Below are 16,269 nucleotides of genomic sequence, written 5' to 3'. Positions count from 1 at the left end.
TAAATAATTGCAATTATCAGATAAACTGTCAAAAAAGGCATGTAATTTAGATGTTTAGCATTTACAAATTAACAATTATCTGGCCAATGGCCAATCTATAGGCATATATGCATAGCCTATCAAATAATTTGCTGTTCAATCCAAGATCAGTTGGATTAAATCCTAATCATACTGTAGCTAATGAGAACAGATTAATTGCAAATTAAAATTTGTGTTAATGCAATTATAAAAAGGCAATTACTTTAAAGTCAACATGAACTCAGAATTGATCCTATAGCCTGTCTATCCTATTTTATTAATACACGCTTCCAAATCTTGTGATTTGCATTTTTTAAACTGCAATCAAAATGTAGGCCTAATGACTTTCTCAGCATTTAAACAACTTTACTTTTTCGCAGCACCACCAATTTTTACCCCTCGTCATTTTTTTATGACCGATCAATTCTCCGTGGATTAAATTAAGCACCGCCCTGTTTTCGCATTAATATCTGCTACTTTAAGTATAGGCCTATCACATAAGTTGACTGAAATGAATTGCAAACATTTCTACATGTAGCCTGATAAAAATTGTGTATAGGCCATAAAAGTCAATTAAAAATAAACTTTAGTTTTGAATATTATTAAGATTTATACAACGACTTTAAAAAAAACACCATTAGGCTACTTGTGAAAACTACCATCTCAATAACACAATTCTATCAGTAGCCTGAATGATCTATTCATAAGCACTGGTCATGCAAGGGTTTCCGGCAAACAGAGCAGGTAACTCCGCGACGATTTCCAGGTAAGCGCGTTTTGTCGCGCAGATAGTGCTTGAAACGCGACGGAGCATGAACAAACATACAGAAAAATTGTTTGGTGTTTCCAATTGGCGTCATTTAACGTCAGACCGTTGGACAAGACGCTTTATCGCTGCAGGTGTCCCACTGGAGGGGAGCGGCGAGGTCACACACACACTCCCCAGCTGAACTACAAACTCCGCGATCAGAGTAGCAATGAGAGGAGAGACCACTCCTCCGAGCGGAGGGCAAAAGTCCGGGCTGAACGAGCAGTGCACCTGCAACGCCATTCGCAATGACAACCTGATATGGTCGGGATTACTGTGCGAGACTTACATTAAACTTGACGTCTCTTCTCGCTGAGCGCGTTTCCCCCCTCAGACGGACCGGCTGTGTATATTTCTTGCTGTGTATATTTGTGGCTGATGTGGTTCGGGATGGTGCGCATCGCAGGTAAGAACGGAAGCGTTTTGATGTACGCCCTCCTACTCTTTTAGGTTTGAATAGAAATGTATTTGTTATACATTAGACGGATAAGAGGATCCACACCTTGATAGAGCAACGCAGGACACTTTGTACTGGAGTTTTAGGACTTTCACTTCTGGAAAATCGTCTCAACATGTGCAAAAGGACATTTTGTAAACCAATTCATGAAGGGTTGATATTCAAATCTGTTTATAGCATACACTGAAATGGGAAACATACAATGTGTATTTATTCATTTTTTTTAATTGCGGCATATAAAATAATAACAAATTTTTTTATTTATTTTTTGACAGGGAATCATATTGCCTAATAAATTAACCAATATCGCACAAGCTAGAGTGCTGTACTCAATATGGACATGTTGTGCTGATATTCCTACAGTAGGACTGAGATTGGAGTGTTTAATATAGGCAAAATTTGGTCACTTCGTTCACACGTTTTTTTTTTTTCTGGTCCCAATTTCATGTCACCCAGATGTCTCAAACTCAGTCAAGCTGAGTGATAAAAACAGTAAAGCGTCCCAGAGCTATTATACAGAATATCACTGTAATTGTAACTGTTCACCCATATACTGGATATATGGACTTAAACACACATAATATATTATCCTGATAAATTAAATGTAAATATATGAATAATCACCAGTGCTTTCAACAGTGTTACATGATTTTAAAAAAAAGTGCTGTATATACTGCATCAGCTTTATCAGATAAAATATTAATAATTATTAAACTTAGCTCTTATAGGCTAATTAATAATGCATTTTAATACATTTTTAACATTATAATCTAATTACTTGAGAACATTTGTGAGTAATACTAATGAACAACATTCATAGATTTATTTCCTGGAGCAGGTCACACACTTTAGGCTAGTCATTTTGCAGTTATGTAAACAAACATCCAGTAGACATGCCATTTCTTTCTTTTTTTCACATCTTATAAAAGTAATTAATTGATTCTTTTAGACAAATATGCAAACTACATACAACTTATTTAGTTTCAGAAGTGTGGAGTGTCATTCTCACATGCTGCCATTTCTGATTTTATATCTGAGCTGACCAAAATAAATTTTCACTCAATGTGTTCTGAGTTGTGTAGAAGAACACCAGAAACCGGCGGGCAACATATATAATCAAAAACAATTTTGTCCAGTATTAGACATTTGTAATGAGGAAGTAATAGAATGATCAGATATTGCTTATTGTGGACATTATAGTGTCCATTATAAGAACATTGTGCTTTAAAGAGTAACTAATATGAGTCAAGTGAGAGCAAAATACTAAAGAGGAGCTGCAGAACTGTAACAGTAGAGAAAGGTAATGTCTCCCATCTGTATAGTTAAAATTGTTCTGTATCATAAAATAAAAGTGAAGCAAATTATTTTAATACTGTAGGTGCCCTTTCTATGCAGAGTGTGAACAGTGCTTTACAGTGACAGGGTAATAGTTTAGGGAGAAAAAGATAGTAATTAATCATGGTAATGCTCTTTCTACCATTTAACACATGTGAACCATCAGCTCACATGTGATGTATCAGCTACACTGGAGGTGTTGATAAAATGTCATGTCATGGATAGAAAATAAAATGACATTTATGACATTTTATTGTTTTATTGTGACTTGATTGTTGAGCATGCACATACAATGACATATTATAGCCATCCGGTAAAAGACATGACAAAATAGGACAAAGAAAGTAGCACAAATAAACATTGCAAATAATTCTAGAAAAGTACCAAAGTTACATCGTATTACCTTGGCATTCTTTGAAGTATCAAGGGATGTAATGCAAATACAATGGCAGATGAATAGGCCTATGTTCTTTCAGTTCCATCATGGTAACACCATCTGATATCATTACTAGTATTTAACAGTCCATTTTTGTTTTTAAATCAAGAATGAACATCCATATTTGGAGTTAAAATAGAGATTTTTTGACATGTATCTGCAGAGAAAGAAAGGAATCTCAAAGTTATGCTTCCAGATGCCAAGCAAACCAACACACTCTAGGCTCCTTCCTCATCATCCTTTCCTCAGAGATCGTACAGATCTTTAAAAACGACAGGTGCATGACAGCACTCAGCAACATCCAAATATCCCGAGAGTGTATATTCCAGAATATTCTGTGACACATACAGAGACAGCCAGTGAGAATGAAACCATGCCCCTAAAGAGTGAAAGAGTAGGTCCAGGTGTCTTAACCGGGCTGGTGTCTCTATGTCACAGATGGAGGTCAGGTCACAGAGTGGAGCTCAGTGGCCAAGTTGAATAGTTGCCCCTTTTGTATTGCATTATGGACCATGCTCACAGTTTTACTGTCCTAGAGGCCAGAACTGAACATTATGGATGCTGTCACTGTTTTTAGGATGAAAGGGAGAGAGGTAGGCGAGGCGGGAAGAGAGGTGAACGTTTTTCCTTTTGTCAGCAGTGTGGAGCTGGGTGGACGGGCCTGTTAATTGGTGATTTAATTAGAGCTTAATATTGCAGCTGTGCCCAAAACAGGAAAATCAAGCACCAAACAGCAGTGAATACAGAACCTTACCAGAAAAAATAGCACCCTTAAGGCTGGAATACACTACATGACTTTTAAAATGTGAACCGATTTGAAAACACTAGGAATTGCTGACTTTGTAAATGATTACAGTGAAAAACGTTTGAGGATCACACACTACCAGACTTTCATGTTGTGTTGAACACAAACAATTATGCAGAAACATACGCAATTGTTGCTTGGAGATGGATGAAAAAGTAAAACAATATGTGTAAAACAAAATATGAAACAAGTATGATATCCTCTGACTGGATGGAATCACAGTCTGAAGCTAAAGTTTGCATTTTCTGTAACATCTGTCAACTTTTGGCTGGAATACACTATTTTTTGCACAGATTATTGCCATAATTTGCAGTCCAGAAGAGTCAATGCTTGTTGCTCAAAGTTAGAGCCAGTCTGCAGATCGGAGTTGGCAGATTTTGCATAAAATAGTGGTGTATGATGGGCATAGACTCCAATTTTGTAGCTTCAGACTTTAGCTTCCATCCACTCGGAGGATATCAAACATGTTTGATATTTTGAGCCGGTTTGGGGGTTGAGCCGAGGCGCATGCTTCTGTGTGAGTTGATAATCTGAGTGTGTGATCCTCAGTTGTTTAGTCTAGGATGCACAGTTTTTCTCTGTAACCTTTTACAAAGTCGCTAGTGTTTTAAAATATTTTTTCAATTTTAAAAGTCGTGTACTGTATTCAAGACTTTACACTACCCAAAATCTGCATACTGGCTCTGACTTTTGGCAAGTAGCATTGACGTGTCCAAACTGCAAATTGGGGCAAAAATCGTGTATTGTATTCCAGTCTTTACTGAGAAATATGACTCATGTTGTTTCTACGCTATTACACACCCATAAAAGCCATACCAGGTCTATTGTTGTTGAGTTAATCATACATAGAGAACATTGAGATTTTGTGCAGAGTAAGATTGAGTAATCTGTCTTTATAATGTCATTTTGTGTTCTGTTTCCTTCTACGAACGTGGCGGTAAGCTGCAGTGAAGGGTTGGAATGAAGGAGTGTTCTTTAGGGAAAGTGTACTGATGGAAAAAGAGGATGTAATGACACCACTGAAAAGATGGAATAAGGTACATGACATATGTTAACTTTTATGATGAAAAGAAAGAGCACTGGGAGCCAGAGCTGTGCTTTTCAAAAAGGCTATCCCTCCCCAGCCACCAGAACGGCAGTGCAACATATGAAAAAAAGAGACAGATAAGATACTGAAATTGAGTCGGAAACAGAGAAATAGTGAGGATTTCTCAGTTGAAATAAGAGATTAGGGGTGAAAAATCAAGGGTGGTTTATACAGCTTTAAAGGCAGGGTCTAGGCCAGCTGCTGTTTGCGGTTTGTTCCTGAGGTTATGCCTGACAGTAACTTGAGCCATGTGTGCAGGCTGATAAAATGTGGATTAAGCAAGAAGGAGAGAGGGGCTGCAAGAAGCATAACATTAACAACACACTCTTGGCCCTCCAGAACCCAAATCGTATACCAAATATTTTGTGATTCATTCCCTCCTTTTCAGGTATGGAACAACAACTTATTTAATACTAATGAGTGAAATTAAAGGCCAATTCACCCCGCACAGACAAACACCCAAAAACAGGTTTGTTGGGTTTTATCTGATCAGTACCCCTGTCGGCGTCTGTTGGCTTCGCTCAGACAGAGTTTGTTTTCACCTGACTGACCATGGTCAATCAGTGTTTGTTGGTGTCTGTTGGGGCAATGTGAACATGACCGTTATTTCATAAAATTTTAAATCCAACTGCCAACTTGTTTGTTGGTGTTTGTTGCCGTTTGTCTGTGCGGTGTTAATTGGCCTTTAGAGTTCTTTGAACATATTTGTGTTAGCTGGGTATATAGTAGGGAAGTATGGATATTCGGATACAGCTAACATTTAAAACTCAGCGTTTTAAACATTCTGAGAACATTCAGAAGTATAATTTTCAAAACTTAATGGGAATGTTAGCAAAAAGTTCTTTGACCATATTTTTGTTAGCTGGGTATATAAGTATGCTAATTCGGATGGAGTTAACATTTCTCTCACTTCATCCACCATCTTGGATTTAGTTTTTCACTGAACTTGTTGCAGTGTATTATGGGATTGATAACTCCGTGAAGGACACATGCAGTGTTGACTTGGAATGTGGTTTATTTGATGTATCTTAGAAGGCAACGAAATTAAATTCCCTTCTTTTTGAAACAAACATCGTGGCGAGTGTGCACTTACTGTATGAGGCCTGAAAATGGTGCTTAGGAGCTAATATATAGTGAGCTTTCAATGGGTAAAGTTAGCAGACATGGCTATGGAAAAAAATATATATATTTCATGAAGGTTTTTTGGACATTTTCCATCCAGTTCCACCTTGCCGCAAAGATTGTTCTGTTACCCCCATATGGAAAAGGCAAGTTCCACCCCTGCTCAGATCTTCACAGCAGTTTCCTCCCTTAACAATCAAAAGCAATTTGCTTTTGATGAATTAGACATACTGCATATCCTTTACACATCCCCTTCCTATCAAGCTGGCATTCTTTGCTTCTTTTGTCTCCACACAGATAGTGACCTGTTTCCTCCTGGCCTGGAGAAGGACACGGAGACTTGCTCCATTGTTTTTGTCTAGCAACCAGGCAGAGAAGAGTATGCTAGACAAGGCATCAGCTGTTGCATGGTGACCGGAGACAAGACAAGAGCCTGCTTTATGAACGCTTCTTTAGCAGATACATCAGAGACTTGCAGTCAGAGATACAACAGTGTACCGCTTGACTAGAGAATGAATAGTGCGCTTGGCCTGCCACAATGCTCAGCATTCACACCTGTCGGGAAAGATGCCGTTTGCTCTAAATCTTCAAGAAAACAGCCAAACTTCAATAGCCAACAGCAACATGAGCAAAGAAAGAGGAGGAGGAACACTGTCAGGAGGCTACTAAAGCTGAATACCTCTGTCCTGGTGGATCACTCATGCATTGACAGCTAGGGACATTTTGCCTATGAAATAACCTCAGAGAGACCTTGCAGGCAAACTGACTGTGGACTGTTTTTTTTAAATCGAGGGCTAAGTTGGACGGCTGTCCAGCCCCAAGGCCACTATACTGACAGATCAGCCGTTTTTCCATCGACGCCATGTCAGCCTAAAGGAATCTGACTAATAATAATTACAAATTAAAACTAACAATTGCACACTTTCAGTTTTCTGCTCGGCCTAGTTGTGTTCATGCGGCCAATCTTATAAATATACTCTGGAGTCTGGACTGATCCTGTCAGTGACATCACAAAACTAAAGAGGAAAACTTTCCAAGGAGCCGCTGCAAATCAAAATCGAAAGTCAGTATATTATTAGAAATTATTTTTTAAAGTATAAGCTAAGGCGAAGGACACCAATAATAAGCAAGTCCCAACCCTGAGGTGATTTGAGGTGAGGACATTTCCTTGCTGTCCTTTCTCTCCCCGCACTCTGTTGGGGGAAATGACTGAAAGCGAATCCACCAGTGAATGATAAACTGGCACATTCTCATCGCAGATACTTTATAATTCTTTAGGGTGAGTACACTTCTACTGTAACATAAGGCACTCATCCAAGATGACGTTCATATTTTGATAAAAGATTAAAAAAACTGAGTCTACTTAGGATTGAAGAGCTCTCATACCAGGTATGCAGGTTAAACTGCCATATGTCTATAACAACTGGGAATGCAGACATAATACAGTGCTGTGTTTGATGTCATTTTTGCTTTCTGGGCAGCAGTAAAAGAAACATTAACATTATTATTAATTATTTTAGGAATAGCACCCAAATTTTGACTTTCAAAAACTCCATAAAAGCATGATAAAGTGGTCCATTTGACTATATTCAAAGTCTTCCTACTTCCGATGACTATAACTTTGTGTGTAAAACAGACCAAAATTTAAGTTGTTACTCTGATTACTGATAATCTTCTCCTCCAGTGAAGATAAACACGGAATGAATCAGTGAGTTGAACTCAAGAAGTGGATGAATTTGATGAATGAACAAATCATTCAGACTGGTTTTGTGAACTGGATCAACATATTCTTTGAAAAGATCTTGACCTTCGCGTTTCAAGAAGAGCCAAGACATGATTTTCAGTTACTAAATTAATCTTTGGTCTGTTTTTCACACATAAGATTTAGACACAATATAACACACAGGTCATATTTACCACTTTTACGGTATTATACTTGTATGGTTATTTCATTTTTTTTTATTTTTTTAGTTTGAAAGTCCCCATTTATAATGGTTTTGAAAAAAGTGACTATTATTATTCTTTAAAATCTTTTTTTAATTCCAAACAAGGATCCATATGGATTTGGAATGACCTGAGAGTATATAATAACACAAGTTTTCAATTTAGGTGATTTATCTCTGACAATCATTGTAATCTTAGAATGGACTTTGGTGTTTTTGTTTTCATGGGCTTTCTTGTTTTACTTTTCCCTCGTCATGCCTCACCTCAGTCACAGGGAAGCAGTATGTCAGTGACATGAGACTCCACAGGGACTTAATTAGCAAAGCTTCACAAACGTACATGTACACAACCCCTTTGGCTTCACATGTGGGAGGAGACTGATTTTGAACAAACAGTGCAGAATAATGACACTGGTCCTGGATAAAGAGAAATAGAGTTTGTCTTGGTCTGTGATTATAATGTATGCAATGTAGTTTGCTGGTGCAGCAGTGCGGACTGTGAAGGCAAAGCCACTTACGGGATTGTAAAGACAAGCTGTCTGTCCTGCAACCTTGAGGGTCACTGGGACCACAGAGACAGGCCATTTGTAAAGGAATTAAGGCTTGAGCCCCTGAGCAGGAGGGAAATTGTCTTCTCTAACTACTTTAAATCTTTATTATCTCTCTACACACCTCCTCGTGGTCATCCCCAGGCACATTAACAGGCTTTAGACTAAACACAAGTGTTTAAATTAAACCTGGTTTTCATTGTTTGACTACATCATAAATTGATTTTAAGAAAATCTTTATAAATAAAGCTGCGTTTTAATCATTAAGCAGCTTGGTCTGACTCCAGAATGGTGTTTTGAAACCCCACTCTGAATAATTAACATAATATTTGCAACGTTCTGTAAAAGTTTGCATATTTTGGGGAGTGGGGAGAATGATGTGCAGTTTAACATACCTCATTTCCCTTTTTCTGTCTGGTGCTTTTGATCGCATGTGACCTCAGATTTCCAAGGCAAGAAGGAACTTAAACATTTTTTTTTAATCTTTGATAATGATTTCAGTCCAGTTGAGTCACAGATGATTTGTTTTGAATTGAAAAATCTGTACAAAAAAATAATAATTTTGAATGGGAAAAGAATGTAATAATGCTAAAGTAAAAACCTGTTAATTGGTTAAATATAATTTAAAGCTGCAGTCCGTAGCTTTTTTTGGGTTAAAAATTATCCAAAATACATATTTGAGAAAATACACAACCAGACAGTATTCAAAACTATCTGCTTGCCTTAGCTTGATTCAAAGCGGTAAGCTTGTGTTTTTAATTCCAGTGGTACTGGTGGATTTCCGCGGGAGATTCAAGCCTTTGCGTCATTACGTCACATCTGTACACATAAGAAGGAGTCTCGGCTAGTCGGCTATATTGCGTGTGAGGATGTTGGAGGTGGAGATTTATAGCCTTTTCTCACAGCACTTGATATAATTAAACTTACCAATTTGATGGCGGATCCAGAAAGGTTCAAACGACAATCACCAGTGACAACAGATTCACCCGCTGTAAAATGCAAAAGACTTCGTTCGGACTTCGGAGTGGCTACAGAAAAAAAGAGACTGCAACCGGACCCATGCCAAAACAAGAATACATATCGGAAGGACATTACATGTAGTCACGCAATACTGACATTGTTAACATTAACAATTTGAGAACAAAGTATAATTTGCACGGTTTTGCGTGATATGATAAGCGATTCAGCGCGATTGACTGCAATGTCAGAACCAGAACAAAAGTGGATGTTTCTTACTTGTTCAGATGACATTTTCCGGTGAAAATTCTTATGTTGGTCATACTTTCAAAAAGAATAATCTGTGATTCTGAATGCCAGTATCCACACCGGCGCGGTAATTGACAGCCACACAGTCTCCTCAAACATTGTGTTCATCCGCGCTGTGCCGTGTCGAGGGTGTCGAAGTACAACTCACGTAAAGTTGATAATTATGCGAATAACTGCAATTGCAGATTTCTAACAGAGATGGCGACAAAGAGGAAAAGCTGCGGACTGCAGCTTTAATGCAGTAAAAATGATTCATTTATTCATTCGGTCAGGGATTATTTTTCCAGCGGAAGGAAGGCTTTTAATTTTTTTACTTCATGAAAGTTACATTGATACATATTTTTTGGCTTTAATATTTGTATTAAAATATATGTATATACATGTGTGTGTGTGTGTGTGTGTGTGTGTGTATATTTGTATTACTCGGCTTCACATCGTGCCAACGCCCTTCAGCCGTGACTTATTTACGATACAGCACAGCCTCTCGTACCTTATTGCTTATATAATTTTTTTTTTTTGATATGCATGATGGCATTTTGACAATTTGCCATGGCATGGCATTTTGACGTTGTTCTATTTTACTACTTGTTTTTTTCTTATGGTGGTTATATCAGTAGTATGTATTTTAAGGTTGAAATTCAGATTTTTATATTCAAGTAGGTTGGTTTATTACAGCATATCAATGATAATGAAATATTCAGTTATGAACTGTAAAATATACAGGCCAAAATTAATTTACATAATGCCTGAAACATTGTCACTGTGAATTTCTTATTGTGAATTGAACAGGATTTTTGTCAGGTTTTGTCAACTGTACACATGGCATCTTCTTACCTAATTTCCAACTTGTTTTCTCCAGGAACTCTAGCCAGGTGTCCTTTCACAGTTGGGACCTGTCCTGAGCACCATTAGCAGCAAACATCATGTCAGAGCTGGAGGACTATTCCCCTCCGAGGGGCCAACCCCATCCTGACCCGGCTCGCATCCAGCAGAACCTCCTGGAGGAGCAGGTGGAGCTCTGGTGGTTCAATGAGCCACGCAAATCCTTATTATGCTACTGCGCCTCAGTGGCCTTGATCTTAGGTTGCGGACTGGGTGGCGTAGGCCTTCTTTCCACCACCACCAGCCTTTCCAGCGAGTGGCGGCTGGGCGCCGGAACCACTCTTTGCCTTCTCGCTCTGGCCGTCCTCCTCAAGCAGTTGCTGAGCTCCGCTGTCCAGGACATGAACTGCGTGCGCAGCAGGCGCCGGATCAACATGCTAAAAAGCGGCGGTTTATCTGATGTCCTCATCATGTTGATCACAGGAATCTCTCTACTCATCTGTGGAGCTGTGCTCCTAGACGTGGCCTTGGCCTACCACATGCCCAAACCGGGCAAGGCGCTGAATGACATGTTTATATCTGGGGTGGTGATGCTGGTGGGTGGGAGTTTCACAGTGTTAGTGGTCAGCGTTTATGCCGCAGTAGTTTTTCTCTTAGAGAGGACAGGGCAGGGACAGAGACGGTGGGAGAGGACAGTGGGGATCTTCAGCATTTCAGGCCAGATGCAGGCAAGGAGAAGAGAGACTGCTTCGAGTCTGGCTCATCTGATATAACCGTGGCTACTAAATAAATACGCCATTCTTTTACTGAACAGGAACTAAAATGCTCTCAAAGAAACTTTGCACTTATTAAACTAAGGCACAAATCACATGTGACAACAAACTGATTTACATTTTGGCTCAAGGTTTCAGACATTAAACCTTTGAGGGTTTAAGCACATTCATCTTTTATATTCTTCACTCCAACAAAGTACAGTAAAAAGTACTGAAAAAGCACAAAAACAATCTAAAGTTTGATCTTTAATGAAATGATTTTAGGTAAAATATGCTGCTTTCTTTTCAATGCTATTGCACGACTACAATATATTATGTGTGTGTATGTGTGATGGCTTCATTTATGCGAGCAAAGGTGAGCATACCAAGTGATTGTCCATCTGGAGATGTCTTCAGCTTTTCAGCGCCTCTGATATGTATGTGTGTGTGTGTGTGTGTGTGTGTGTGTGTGTGTGTGTGTGCGTGAATCGACCGCCTGTCATTTTGCAACCTGTGCAGGCGAAACTATGGATCAAATAAAAGATCATAATGTCAATCTGGAGGATGTGAGCACAGTTTTCTTATCTTTTTAAAAATTTTCCACCAAATAAAGAGGGCTATTTTGATTGTAGAAATACACTGAAGTTGATTTACACTTTGATGCAAATTATTGGTATTTTGTTCTGAAGGGCTTATGAAAAACATTCACATGCAGATGGAGATAAACAGATGGTAGGTTGTAGCCATTTAGTGGAAATCTATTTCAATTTGTACGCATAATAAACAAACATTCAGGCTCTGCCGTCTTGACATCTTTGGAGAAATACTTCAGAAAAGCATTTCAGCAACATTAAACTTCAGACACACCTAAGCTACATTTATACGAATGTCAGTATATTTATAACCAAAATATCAAACCAAATGGTATTTCAAACAAAGCAATTAGAAAAAGGGTTTTAAAAGATTTTTTTTTTAAAGTATTGTGAAACTCACGTTAGTATTATGTCTGTATAGTAAATGTAATGAGCTACACCAGTGGTTATTCTGCTAGGACACCTGCTGCCTCACATGCTATCGGAATTATCGTAAAATACCAGTTTCCTATTCTGAAATTGGTGGTGGAGGGGTTTGAGTACCCGAACGATCCTGGGAGCTATTTTATCCGGGGCTATATGCCCCTGGTAGCGTCTCCCAAGGCAAACAGGTTCCTAGGTAACGGGTCAGACTAAGAGCGGTTCAGAAGCCCAATATGATGCAAGAAAAATCAAGGACCGAGACGTCGTCCGGCATGGCGCAGCCGGGCCCTCTGGAGCCAGGCCAGGGGTTGGGGCTCGCATTCGAGCACCTGATGGCCGGGGCTGGCCCCATGGGGTCCGGTCGGACTCAGCCCGAATGAGTGACGGGCTGCTGGAGCGGCATTCGAAGACGGGAGCCCCGACGACCCGATCTCTGGACGCGGAAACTGGCTTTAGGGACGTGGAACATCACCTTGCTGGCGGGGAAGGAGCCTGTGTTACGTACACACCGCACTCTGTTATGTGTAATGTTTTATGCCATTATATATTGCCCTGTGTCATTCAGTGCAAATGGCTATCCTGATTACTACGCAGTGCGTATTCATAGTTGTCGTGCGATGCAACTAACGCTGTGTTTGTGCACACTACACACTGATATGTGTTATGATCTATGCCGTCATATTTTGCCCTATCCTTCAGTGCAAATGGCTATTCTGATCACTACGTATTCACAATTGTTGTACGATGCAACTGACGCTGTGTACACACAACGCACTGATATGTGTAACTATTACGCCACTATATATTGCCCTGTATCCTTCAGTGCAACTGGCTACTCTTTTACTGTGTAGTCACAGTTGTTGCGCGATGCCACAGACGCTGTGTTATGTACATTGATATGTGTCTATGATTTATGCCGTTATATGTTGCCCTGTATCCTCAGTGCAGCCGGCTATTCCGATTAACTACGTATTTACAGTCGATGTCGCTATGCCTCTGACGCTGTGTTTTTTGTACACAAAAATGTAACTATGCTTGTGCATAGTCTCAGTCGTCGCTACGGCGACTTGCATTGCATCTGTGTTGAAGCGTTATGCTGCCCTTCAATGTAATGGACCATTGTGTACGCATTTTCATGCAGTTTCGGTCGCTTCAGCAACTTGAGCTGCATTATACACAGATGTTTAAAATGTGCACACTGATGTGTTATGCTGTTATGTTGCCCTCTATCATTCAGTGCAACAACCAGCTATCCTATCTAACTGCATATTCAGTTTGTCGCTACAGCGACTACACTGCACTTATGTACGTATAAGGACGCGTGTTGCTATTTTGTTGCTCTGTTTCTTTCAGTGCAAAACTAGCTATCTTAATCTACTGTGCATACTCACAGTTTCTGAATGTATGTACGTACACGGATGTGCAATTTACCATGTGTTATGCTGTAATGCTGCCCCGTTTCCGTGCAGCTAGCCATCCTGATCGAACTGTACATCTCAGTTTCTGTCTCTACGCAGTTCTGTCGCTACGGCGACTTATGCTGCGCTATGTACATGCATGGATGCGCTACAGCGACCGATGCTGTTACTTACATGTGCTATGCTGTTATGTTGCCCCGTTTCCTTCAGAACAACTGGCTATTCTGTGCTAACTCGTCTACTCACAGTTGTAGCTACGGCTATGTGTTTGTTGTTTACTGAGGTGCTATGCTATTATGGGGCTATTATCTACTGCGTATATTCATCAGAGCCCAGGTGGTTGCAATTCCAGCATTTTGCCCGGATGAGGTCAGTGTTTCAGAGTCTCAGAAGTACGCTTGTGCCCCATGCGTGCCCTGCGTGCTTATGTGAACAGAACTAGCCAGTTTCGAACTTCAGAGCAGCTCTTCGTCTGCTACGCGGGTGCTAAGAGGCGGCGCGCTGTCGAAACGGAGGCTATCTCACTGGATAGTGGAGGCTGTGCACTGGCTGGCTTATGCTTCCCGGGAAGCCGTTTCCCTATAGGGGTGCACGCCCACTCCACTAGGAGTTTGGCGTCATCATGGGCGTGGGCGAAAGGCATGTCTATTCAAGACATTTGTTTCGCGGCAGGTTGGTCGTCTCGTAATACCTTTGCGAGATTCTATAACTTGAATATCCCTTCATTCCAACCACATGTCTGTCAGTGCAGGGAGAGAAAGCTGAGCTGTCGTTGGACTAGGTTAGACTGCCCCGATGGCGCGCGCTCTAGCCACGGTTCGACTAGTCGTCAGACAGTGCGAGTTATTATTAGCATAGCTATCATGTTCACTATATTGTGCCCTTTGTTATGTCCGCATTCATAGCCGGCAGTATTTTCCTAAGCACCAATCACTTTGCTGCAATCTCCCTCCATTCAGTTCAGCGTGCTTAGCTTGATGGGAGGGGCCTTCGTTGGTGCAGATGCCGAGTTGGCTCTGTGCCAATAGATGTTTCAACCAGGTCCGGTGTCTGTTCCTGAGAGCTGGGCGTGGTTTCTCCCACGCGGCGGGGTTTTTATTGTTCCCCATACGTAATGTCGAGAGACCGACTCGATAAGGGAACGTCTCTGGTTACTCACGTAACCGTAGTTCCCTGAGAGGAGGGAACGAGACATTACGTAACCTGCCGTGTGGGAGGGACTCTCAGTCTCCTTACTCTCGTTCAGCTAAGATTCTGAGGTTTTTGGCGCCCGCCGTCACCTATATTGAGCAGTGTCAGCCAATCAGGTGATGGCGGGACCGCCATTGGCTATTTGCAAGCAAAAGAGTTATTCTATCAGACTTCATGATTCGAGGAAAATGGATTTCCCCATACGTAATGTCTCGTTCCCTCCTCTCAGGGAACTACGGTTACGTGAGTAACCAGAGACGTTATCATCTCTCGGATCACGCGCGCTACAGCTGCGCTTACCTGCAGTCGTAGTGATGGACAGCTGTCTTTCCTCAGTCGCCTGCTGTTTGGATTTCATGTGATTTCTCATTGTGTTGATGATATTATTACTCAGATTAATTAACTCATTTGATCAAAAGTAATTCCCTTCTGTAAGATCATTTTTAGTAACATAATTTTCAACTAGTAGTCTAATTCCAAACTTCGCGAGGCAGACGACGACGACATTATGTGATCAAATACAAACAACTTGTTAAACACGCACCACAGCGCCACCCAGAGGATTTAGTTATAACTGCGAGTTAGTGCTTGGGATTTATCAGGGATTCACTGCATTTACGGTCAGCAAAGCATTTAGGCTACGGCTTCATAAATTCGATAAAATTCGAATAGTATTTTATTTTTCGAATAATAATTACAGATCGAATATTCGAAAATTCTAATATTCGTGCACATCCCTAGGCCGAATGGCAGTGCAGAGTACCCGGCCCTCTTGGGGTCCCTGGGAGGGGTGCTGGAAAGTGCTCCGACTGGGGACTCCGTCATTCTACTGGGAGACTTCAACACCCACGTGGGCAGCGACAGTAAAACCCGGAGAGGCGTGATTGGGAGGAACGGCCCCCCTGATCTGAACCCCGAGCGGTGTTCTGTTATTGGACTTCTGTGCTAGTCACAGTTTGTCCATAACGAACACCATGTTCAAGCATAAGGGTGTCCATCAGTGCACGTGGCACCAGGACACCCTAGGCCGGAGGTCGATGATCAACTTTGTGGTTGTTTCATCCGACCTCCGGCCGCATGTCTTGGACACAGGTGAAGTGATGAAATGTTTTTTTTCATCACTAACTGTTCTATTCGCAAAGCAATCCTTTATTTTGCAAATCACTACTATGTATTATTTAAATATATATTTAAATAACAGAAAGCTACTGGCTGGTTTAAATATTTTTAGTTTGGTCCCTCTTG

General features: G+C 40.6%; 1 protein-coding gene across 2 annotated transcripts; it reads left to right on the top strand.

The window, feature by feature from the left end:
- Positions 1 to 931: 931 nt before the first annotated feature.
- Positions 932 to 11,498, top strand: LOC130091534 (transmembrane protein 125). Of its 2 annotated transcripts, none has more exons than XM_056259477.1 (2): positions 932 to 1,232; positions 10,685 to 11,498. In XM_056259477.1, the coding sequence occupies exon 2, from the start codon at positions 10,749 to 10,751 to the stop codon at positions 11,418 to 11,420; it is 672 nt and encodes a 223-aa protein (XP_056115452.1). In that variant the 5' UTR covers positions 932 to 1,232; positions 10,685 to 10,748; the 3' UTR covers positions 11,421 to 11,498. The 2 variants fall into 2 exon arrangements, with proteins under 2 accessions (XP_056115452.1, XP_056115460.1); XM_056259485.1 differs by lacking the exon at positions 932 to 1,232 and adding an exon at positions 7,034 to 7,131.
- The last annotated feature ends 4,771 nt before the right edge of the window (positions 11,499 to 16,269 follow it).

The sequence above is a fragment of the Rhinichthys klamathensis genome, unplaced genomic scaffold (genome assembly GCF_029890125.1).
Source record: "Rhinichthys klamathensis goyatoka isolate OS25496 unplaced genomic scaffold, OSU_Roscu_1.1 h1tg000007l_1, whole genome shotgun sequence".
Classification (NCBI taxonomy): domain Eukaryota; kingdom Metazoa; phylum Chordata; class Actinopteri; order Cypriniformes; family Leuciscidae; genus Rhinichthys; species Rhinichthys klamathensis.
This window is presented reverse-complemented; position numbering and strand designations above follow the sequence as displayed.

Coding starts and splice junctions, on each gene's coding strand:
- LOC130091534 (XM_056259477.1), top strand. CDS start 10,749: ATGTCAGAGCTGGAGGACTATTCCCCTCCGAGGGGCCAACCCCATCCT.